Genomic DNA, 9,438 nt, shown 5'->3' on the forward strand with positions numbered 1-9,438 from the left:
TGTCAGACCAACACTGAAAGCGCACAGGTGGAAGCCCCCAAAACACACCACGGGCAGGCAGTCCTGAACCAACTGCTTGTCACGGCCGAGTTACACAGAGGGGCTGAAGAAGGACATACGCTGAGCTTTGGTTTGGTTTAAGTCACGTTTAAGTCTTCTCGTAGAAGTTAGTAATTCACACATTTATTTACAGTTTGAAAACCAAAAACATCCCCATACAGCCTCTGCAAGTATTCACGCTGTGCCGTGAAGTTAACAAAGAGTGTCCCCGCACACTGACACGCCCGACATGAGCTGGAAATTCCATATACACAAAGTACATGCACAAAGTTGCTAGCTAACAGGATTAAAAAAGAAACACTCGTACACTGTAACTGAATCTTAAGATCAAATCCACCTCAAATTAAAAATGATGCAGCAAGTTACATAAAAATATCCATATAATTACCAGTCACAATTTACCAACTCTGAAGTCCAGTGCAAAGCTGCTGTTTGCATTAGTGCACGTTGCCACCTAGGTTCTGCAATCATCTTTACGTTCCCAGGCACAGACGTGGTCATGTGCCAGGACCGCAGAAGGATCAAATCTTAACTGAAATATTCTAAAACACGGACTTCCTCAAAAGAGAATTACTGCCTGTTTCATTGTCTTCCTCTAAGGTAGAATTTCATAAGACACTAATACCAATAGGCAGATTTTTCTTTTTCTTTCCCTTTTTTTTTTTTTTTTTTAAAGTATTTGTTATTTGCTGTTGCCCTTGGCAAGTAAAAACTCTGGATCTGAATGAATATCCACTAAAGCTGGATGGAGACTTTTTACTGACATCTGTATTCCAAGAGTCCTTTCTTCCCCATCCCCTGTTATGGTCTCTGAATATAATCATTGACTATGATAAAAACATGCCTGACCCGCAGACGGGCAGTGCCACTTACTCGAAGCGGACTATTCACACGTTCCAAACAGGGCACGTATTCTGTTACGCAGCCGAGCTGGAGCTGAAATGAGGCGGCCACCTGGAATATCTTAGCCACCTACAGCTATGACAGTAAACTCAATAGCTAAAGCCGTCATGTTGAATCTTTTTTAAGCTTTAGCTTCACAAATACTATTAAAAATACAGTTAAGAACATTAATCACATTTAAATTTAAAATAACCACGATCCCTGTTTAAACTTCAAAACTAATGTTTTTTTATTACTTAACAGAAGAGTTAGCCCTTTCCTTAAAGACAGATGTGGAAAAATAATTCAAAGCAGCCATAATTTGGAAAAAAACTAAGTGATTATAAAAGAATAAGTTCTTTTTTTACAAATATGTTTTAAAGTTTATTATGATTTGGATTAATAGCAGTAATAAATGAGTTGTATATTTCTCTATGAATCAGTTTTAAATTAAGGGCTTACAAAACTTCCTGGAAGGAAACCTTTTTTCTCTCTAATTTTAAAATAATTCCTAGCTTTGTGCGGTATACATGTAAGTAGTGGTGAAAGCGGTGCATCGGCCATACCTGGAGAGAGAGACAGATAATTATAACTTAACTCCACCAATATTTAATTTTCATAACTGTTATAAAACTAAAAACACAGCTTGAGTATCTATGTACAAACTAGTAACTCTAAGAACAAACTGGTATATATTTAGACCTCAGTTTTTATAGCGTTAATGTTTTTTTATTCTACTAATTTTCTATGTATTTTTAAACAAACTATGAAGGTTCTCCCTTATGCAAGATACAAGCAGAATGTAAGATGACAAAAATATTTAACTGTGGATTTTTCCTCCATTGTACAGAGTTGGAACACTTACCCACTGGTGCCAAGGATTTCAGTGATTCTAAAAGATGTGGACTAGAAAACTTCACCAGACATCTGAATGGTTCTTTTTTATACATAACATCCATTTTAGGATCACTTTTAAACATCGTCTCAAGCTGTTAACACAAAATTTAACCAGGGAATATAAATAAAATGTATTAATTGCTTATCTGTTATTATTTAAACCTTACATTAAAAATGTAATTAAGACTATATCTTATTTGTCTATTATTTCTAGTATTAACATGATTCCAGCTGGATGAATATTTTAATAAAATCAGAGGGTGCCACCATGTGGTACAGTTTTCTGCTGAAAGAGGCAGCTTGTTCAGTAATATTGTAAAACATTAAATATCTCTTAGAATTTCTAACCTATCTGTTCATCAGATAAAAACCATACATCATCCAAGAAGTTAAATTATGGTGCTATATGTAGCATGAGCTTTGCATGTACTTCAGATAGCCCTAATTTCTCATGCTTCACTACAGTGCTGGTTAAGTCTACTTCTATTTAAAAAAAACAAAACCAACCACCAAGTCAACATATGTAGCTCACAAGGCTGAAAGACTAAAACGTGATTGTGCATATCTGTTTCTGAAAGACACTTAACTAATTTAGATTAAAATGTTCTCCCTAAAGTTTTTAAAAAAATCTCTAGCATTTCTTCGATTTGCAATTTTATGTATCTACAACTACATTAAAATTATAAGAAAAAATTTGTTGCTTTTACTACCTTATATTGTGCAAATTCAAGTTTTGGTTGGGGACCATCACCAAAAACTTCCCGATTCACTCTCTGTATTCTTTCTTTCTCATTTCTGTTTTCTTGAATTATCCTTACATCTGCTGCAGGGAATAGATAAGAGGAAAAAAACAGAAAGACAACTTTGTCAGCTGATACAATACTGTTTTTCTGATCAGCCGATTACTCTAGTGAAAATCTGAAAATAATAGTTTGAAACAATTCATCACAATCTTTTTTTCATAAGCTCACTGTTGCCATCATTTATATTTTCAGTTCTTATCAGGAGAAAAACCCAAGCTAATATGGAAGGAGATAGCGCGCATTGGTTATTTTTGTTTTCATAAACGTGTCCAGTGGCAGCCATGGGGAAATACTTACCTCTCCTAGTGATAGCCAGTATTATCGCACCTCACCAGGGAAGGATAATACAATGCAAATGTAAAATATGTACATTTCCTATTATGAATCTCATTTCATAAGCCAGCAGTAATGACATTCAGACTGCTGTTTAATTTAAAATATACATACCACTTTCTGGTGCTACCTTCCTTTCTGACAGAGGTCTTGGACAGTAAGTTTGAAAGTTCTAAATGGAGAGAGAGAGAAAAAAAATATTTTAGTTCATTTCCACTTCTAGAGGCTACGGCCAAAAATAACTTTCTAGATTTCTTTTTACTTCTCATGCTGAAAGCGAGCATTCTTCCAATTTTTTATAGTTACTAGAAGTCATAAAGCCTAGTTTTATTTTGAGAAAAGAATGTCTATCCTATGATATTTGTGAACATTCACCCATTTCCATGTTTCACCTGGACAAGCAAAGTAAGTGTCCATTCTAATAGCCTTCAACTCATCGCTTTAGGAAACCTAGTGAAATGATGCGAGAAATCCTAGGACTGAATTGTTTGTACAATTTTTAGACTGAGTTTAACCATCAGGAATAACAATAATAAAGAGCAGGTGGGATACCAAGTAATTACATCCCCATTGTGATGTTACCTTAATGAAAGGCTGTCCACCTCAGTAGTTCAATATTATTTTAACTTGATGGTCTCTTGGAAGAGGTGAATTTTCCCCCCTGCTAGGGGGTGAGAACTAGGCCTGAAACAAAAAGTAAGACTTATCTTAGGACGTACTTGTGAAGTAGCTCACCTGGCTATATCTCTTAAACACAATATCTTTAAGGGAGTTTAAAGAATGACTTCGAAGCTCCACTTCACGGATGTCATGATAATTGGAAGCAACAACCAGGGCCTTTAAATAAAAATTGAAATGGTTTTAACATCAGTCTTAATCATCACTTTGTTTATAACATGGAAAATATATAGTATTTCTAGATATTGCCATGTTTTTGTTTCAAAGTAAGCAACTGCCCTTTAACTAGCAGGATTCTTATGTCTGAAAAAATGTTGAATAGACTGTTACCAAGCTTAGGTTAATATTTAAAAGCATTCACAGGATTAACCAGATAAGCCCTATAACCTCATCAGCTGAAAAAGAAATAAATAAAACAAACAGATTAATAACATAATTAAATTACTAGTACGGAAGTCTGCTAAATAGATAAAAAAATGAAAGACTACCAACACTGGTCACCATGAGTTGATGGAAAATGTCTTTTAAAACTAATTGGTATCATTCCCTGATAAGTTCATACATTTAGTTCTTGAAGTTAACTCTGTTGATGTAATATCCTTCAACTTCTATGAGAAAATTTAACTGAAGACTGACTAACACTTGGTTAAGAAAGTAGAGCAATTCAAGGTCAGCAAAAATCCCAATAAACTGAATTTATTCATGATGCACTATTCAAGAGGTCACAAAGATTGGTTTTTGCCCCATTTTTATCACAAGCTAAGGGAAAAAATAACTATGTAAATTACTAAATTACATTGAGTGACAAATCTTTATCCATCCTCTTAAAACCTAACACAGTTATAGCTCTACACGACTGTGGTGAAGTCAGGGTCTACACAGTTTTATTCTGTACCTGACATAGCAGAGGCAAGTTGCTCCTAAGCACAGAGGCAGAAAGGAAGACATAGGGAGTCTGTGAATGGTACACAACATAGCTGGTTTTGTACTGGTTTGGTTTTGTATATGGTGTTCCCCAAGCAATTCTAATCCAGATTGCATTATCCTCATATTCTCTAAAGTTGATGGTGACCTAACAGAAAGAGAAAAGTTTTCATTTACCAGCACATTCAGGCATCCAGAAAGATTTTGTCATCTCTTAACTCTGTGTTCACAAAACCCAAACATAAGTTAGTACACCACTGCTTGAATTAGAAACAGATCCCACTAGCGTGGTCAGGACTGTATTTAAATCAAATTTCCACAAAAACCCAATAACCTCACAAGCAGGACGGAAAAAAACAAAGAAAGAATCACCTTTCAAACTCTTAATATTAGACTTTGTTCCTGTTGATGTACATTTTCATCTGAAGGGTGAAAAAAAAAAAATAGCTTATTACAAAAGCCTCGATTCTCTCTTTTGGGAAAATAACAAAACAACAAAGAGTTGCCTATTTAGATGGAAGGCTAGTGGCAGTCTTTCCAATATGTCCAAATTTGAGAAATTAAACTTTTCATCAACTTGTGATTTTAGATCTGCATATACTATTTATCACTGCTCAAGAATACACAATCAGAAATTGAAGGCGATTCCCTTTCCTTTACTTGTAGACTTGCTCCTTGGTTACTTCTTTTTACCCTGAATCAATCTGGGTGACTTCAGAATGGGAAAACTGCCTTTAAAAGACAAAACCCCTCCCTTGGCCTGAGGCACATGTAGTCAAGCTTTTAGCCCAACTAGGCCATAAACTGTTTAATTTGCTGGACCAACATACCTTCTCAAAGTTTTTGTGATTTTTTTTTTTTTTAAACTAAAACATTGCAAAACTTTATTATAACAATTATATGAACTGCAGCTGATCATGTGTTAATCTGCCTTGTGTTTGTTGCCCTTTGCCCTCTACTATTGTCAGCAGGAATCCTTTGTGTGTCAAGAAGTGACACAGCTAACTAGCCAGAGGCATTTTCCATTACCTTGCTTAAATGAAGTCGGTGAGCTAAAGCAAGAAAAGGTTTCTATAAATTGCTTAGAAAAAAAGTGAGACAATAGTCTAGAAACTGCTTCTTGGTATTGACAGTGGTCTTTCTGCCATTATAGTGTCATGAAATATGAGAGGCAAGTTCTCACAGCCATCACAAAACGTCATTTCAAAACCAAAGGGAAATGGATACAATTTTTCTACCAATCTAAATCATAATAACTGAACTTCCTTGTCCTGCTTACTGGCTGCCTCAAATTCCCCCTGTACTCTGTTTGATCCGATTTTTGTTGTTTGTGTATTGTTACTGGGTAACAGGACAAAACAATATCAACTTACCTAGGCAACATGTGCACTCAAATAGGGCAAAGATTTGATAGAAAACATAAACATACTGCCTTTCTTGAAGCCTGTCATATATTAAGGCAAACTTACATTTTATTTTACTCCACCATAACAGTAAAGTTGCTAGAACAGACATGCAATACATTTTTCTTATTTCACATGCAGTTCCTACCATTCCCAAATGAATAATTCCATCTAATTTTTGATGCAGACTATAAGAAAAAAAAATACCTCGCTAAAGTTACAAAAACAATCTACTGACACCAGAGCTGTGTAACAAATTTAGAATGGATTTATTCTTACGTTTTTCAAGGCTGACCGAAGTCGTCTTTTAAACTTTTTTTTGAAATCTGTGAAGTCAAAAAATTCTATTTCTTCCCCTGTTACACAAGAAAAAAAACCACAAGAACTGTGTTTACAAAAACTAGTTCAGAGATGTTTTTTGTTTTGCTGAAACAAAATTAAGCAGAAAAAGCTGAAATTGCATAGCCTTACATGAAAAGCTGTATAATAAATTTGAACATCATTATTGCTATATAGAGAAAAAGGTTAATTCGTAGCTTCTAATTTCTAATAATTGCTTGAGAAGTTAATGGCAAGAATTCTAAAAATGTTAAAGATATCTCTATTGAAAAAGCCATACTAGTCTATAGTTAAATATTAAAGACATCTCTACTGAAAAAGTCCATACTAGACGATACTTCTATTTAAAATGTATGATATGAGGCAGCACTGCAGTAAGTTGCTGACAACTGTGAGATTACAGCAAGGAAAGGCATTTTACCTGTTTTGTTCATCTGGTAAACACTCCACATTCTTTTGTTTGGGTAGATGTGGTTGTCTAAGAAAAATAGGAGTTGCTCAATAACACAGTGTAATAAAAGTATAATTTTACAATACTTTTATGACCAGGTTATTCCAAAAAGATTACTTGTGATAATGCAATATAATTTATTCAGCATTCTTAAACTACCACTCATAGTAAACCTAGAAGCAAAACATTTTTATTAAAATAGATTGGAAGATCTTTTGTAATTCAGTTAAGCAACTAATAAAGAGGATCTCTGAGGTTCAGTGTTTAACGAAGGTTTTTACCTCAAATGACTGAAACTCAGTCTAAACTCAAACTAAGCCATGTAGACCACTCAAAGAAACATTGAGATTCAAACTATTATATAATCAAGTTGTGAATTAATATTGGAGTTAGAGTTCCACCTGGAGTATTGGCTGATAGTTTTGCCCATGTCACTCCCTATTGGAGCACGATGTTACTGATCTTAGGGTTCGGTGCATACTGGAGACAAACATACCTCTCTATATTTATAACTGTGAGCTGGATGTGGCTCACCACAGTTTAGATCTGTTTAGCCCTCGAAGAGGCAAGCATGCTTTTGTTGATTTTGAGCTCCTGAAATTGCTTTTTATGAAGGTCAAATCCAATAAGTTGTATCATCTACAATGTAATCTGTTTACATTAAATGCATCTGTACCTCACTAGGGCAACTGCTATGTAATTAAGAGTGTTATCAAGTTAACTCAGAAAAAATATAAAGATGTTATTTTAATTCATTTTTTACTTACAAATTATGTCTAGAACAGCTGCTTGCTTTATGTCAGCAGAATTTTCCTGGAAAGAACAACAACAGTTCATGGTGAACTGCAAGTCTAGAATGCTCTATCATACTGCTTAATAAATGAAAAAATCTCAGTATTGGTAGTTTAAATTACACTGCACTAAAGTCCACAGTGTGTACGCTCTCCTCAAAGACACCACACCTGGTCCCAATGTGCACACAACACAGTTTTAAGGAACCAATAATAAAGCTGTTTCAGCAAGGTTTAAGGGTTTTTGTAGAGGTAGCAAGAAGAACGTTGTCCTTATAGTATGATGTACAAGCAATTAGAAAGTAAAATTAATGGGTATTCATGATACTATGCAACAGTGACTAGTATTTCACTGTCAGGAATTTTAACATGCGTAGTTCCTCTTAACATTTACAACACAAAATGATTTTTAAGAAATTTTATGACACTACTTGTTACAGATAAGAACATTTCAGAAACAAACGCTATTTTAAAATGACATTTGCTATCTTACAAGAATAACTTAACAGTTTCTTGCCTGCAGTTTCATCTACACCCCATGTAATTAATCTTTGAGTATGAAATTCAAAGAGAATGATACAAAAAGCTACATAATTTAAGAGATATGAATTATAACCGTATCTGTCTGGGTTATAGTACTATCTATAAAGACCTATGGTGCGCCAAAATCAGAGTACATAAGTAGGAGATCATAAAACTTTTTTGCTTACAGTACACGGAATGCATGTAGTTTTGGCCAGGGAATTTTTTTTTTTTAAATCTTAAGTCTAAAACATATAAACTAGTGCTATCATTACCCATACTTAAACAGATTTAAATTAGCACTATATAATAAGTAGACATCTCAATCAATGCCTTTATTTTACAATTTAGAAATACACCCTTTAAGAATAAAGGTTTAACACACTGAGCTTTTTTATCTGCCTCGTGCAACTTACAGCTCAAAACATGCACTGCCTTACTCGGTAAGGATCAATCCTGCAGTCTTATCAACGAGACAAAGCTGATAGTGTTACCAGCTCAGCTTTACATTTTCCAGACTACACGCTGCTATTGGATGCTGTGTTATGGTGAAAGAAAAATCATTTTCTCACGGTTTTTTGATGGTGCTTTAACATGCATGCTGTATGCCAGTGACAGGCAGTTCCCGAAGGAAAGGATTACCTCACAGAGTTGAACAACATCTTGAGAAATGTTCTCCTTTAGCTGGTGGAAGTTTACGGTTTGCAGTTGCATCTCAGAGAGAAAGCCCCATTTCTGTAGCATTGTCTTGATTTCATCTCGTGGGATTTTTAGTACAGTTCTTCGGATATACTCAGCAACAGTTTCATCCATGACGAAGCCACCTGAAAAGCTGAAACGCTAAAGAAGTTAAAGCCAGGGTACCGGCAGGCTCAGGAGATTTGCTCCCTTCGTAAGGTGTACCAAGCTGCACCCAGGCCCGGTTAGCAGAACGCTGGCATCAGTCCTAAGCGCGGCACTACCCCAGATTTCGGCGGACACCAACGACAGAGTTAAAACGCTTTTTACAGTCATTCTTCCCCAATCCCTCCGAAGTTTCCCTCACTGACCGAGGCCTGCTGCGAGCTTCTGGCGAGGAAGGGAGCGCCGGCCTTCCCCCAGGGCCGCTACCGCTTCTCCGGTCCGACGAGCGTCCAGGGGGGACCTCAGGCAGCGGGCACGGGGACGAAGAGAACCGCGTAGCCCAGCGGAGCGCCACGGCCCTACCCGCCCGCCCGCCACACGACGTGGTAGCAGACCCCTCCTGCCAGCCCTTCCTTCCTTCTTTCCTTCCCGCCCGCCCCGCCAACCGCCTACCTTTCGAAGCGTCCAATCAGACTTCGCACGGTCCCCGAGCCACCCAATCACAAGGCGCC

The 9,438-nt window shown here is 36.3% G+C and overlaps 1 protein-coding gene across 2 annotated transcripts; it reads right to left on the minus strand.

Moving 5' to 3' along the window:
- Window positions 1-181: 181 nt before the first annotated feature.
- CENPN (centromere protein N) lies at window positions 182-9,330 on the minus strand. 2 transcript variants are annotated; one of them, XM_075433591.1, is made up of 11 exons: window positions 9,133-9,330; window positions 8,726-8,915; window positions 7,538-7,583; window positions 6,741-6,797; window positions 6,260-6,336; window positions 4,549-4,725; window positions 3,711-3,812; window positions 3,090-3,147; window positions 2,550-2,659; window positions 1,808-1,931; window positions 182-1,508 (listed from the first exon to the last, which is right to left on the minus strand). In XM_075433591.1, exons 2-11 carry the CDS (start codon window positions 8,894-8,896, stop codon window positions 1,393-1,395), a joined length of 1,038 nt encoding a protein of 345 aa, XP_075289706.1. In that variant the 5' UTR covers window positions 8,897-8,915; window positions 9,133-9,330; the 3' UTR covers window positions 182-1,392. The 2 variants fall into 2 exon arrangements, with proteins under 2 accessions (XP_075289706.1, XP_075289705.1); XM_075433590.1 differs by having other exon boundaries at window positions 2,550-2,662.
- Between the last annotated feature and the right edge of the window lie 108 nt (window positions 9,331-9,438).

Source organism: Opisthocomus hoazin, chromosome 12, assembly GCF_030867145.1.
Source record: "Opisthocomus hoazin isolate bOpiHoa1 chromosome 12, bOpiHoa1.hap1, whole genome shotgun sequence".
NCBI lineage: Eukaryota > Metazoa > Chordata > Aves > Opisthocomiformes > Opisthocomidae > Opisthocomus > Opisthocomus hoazin.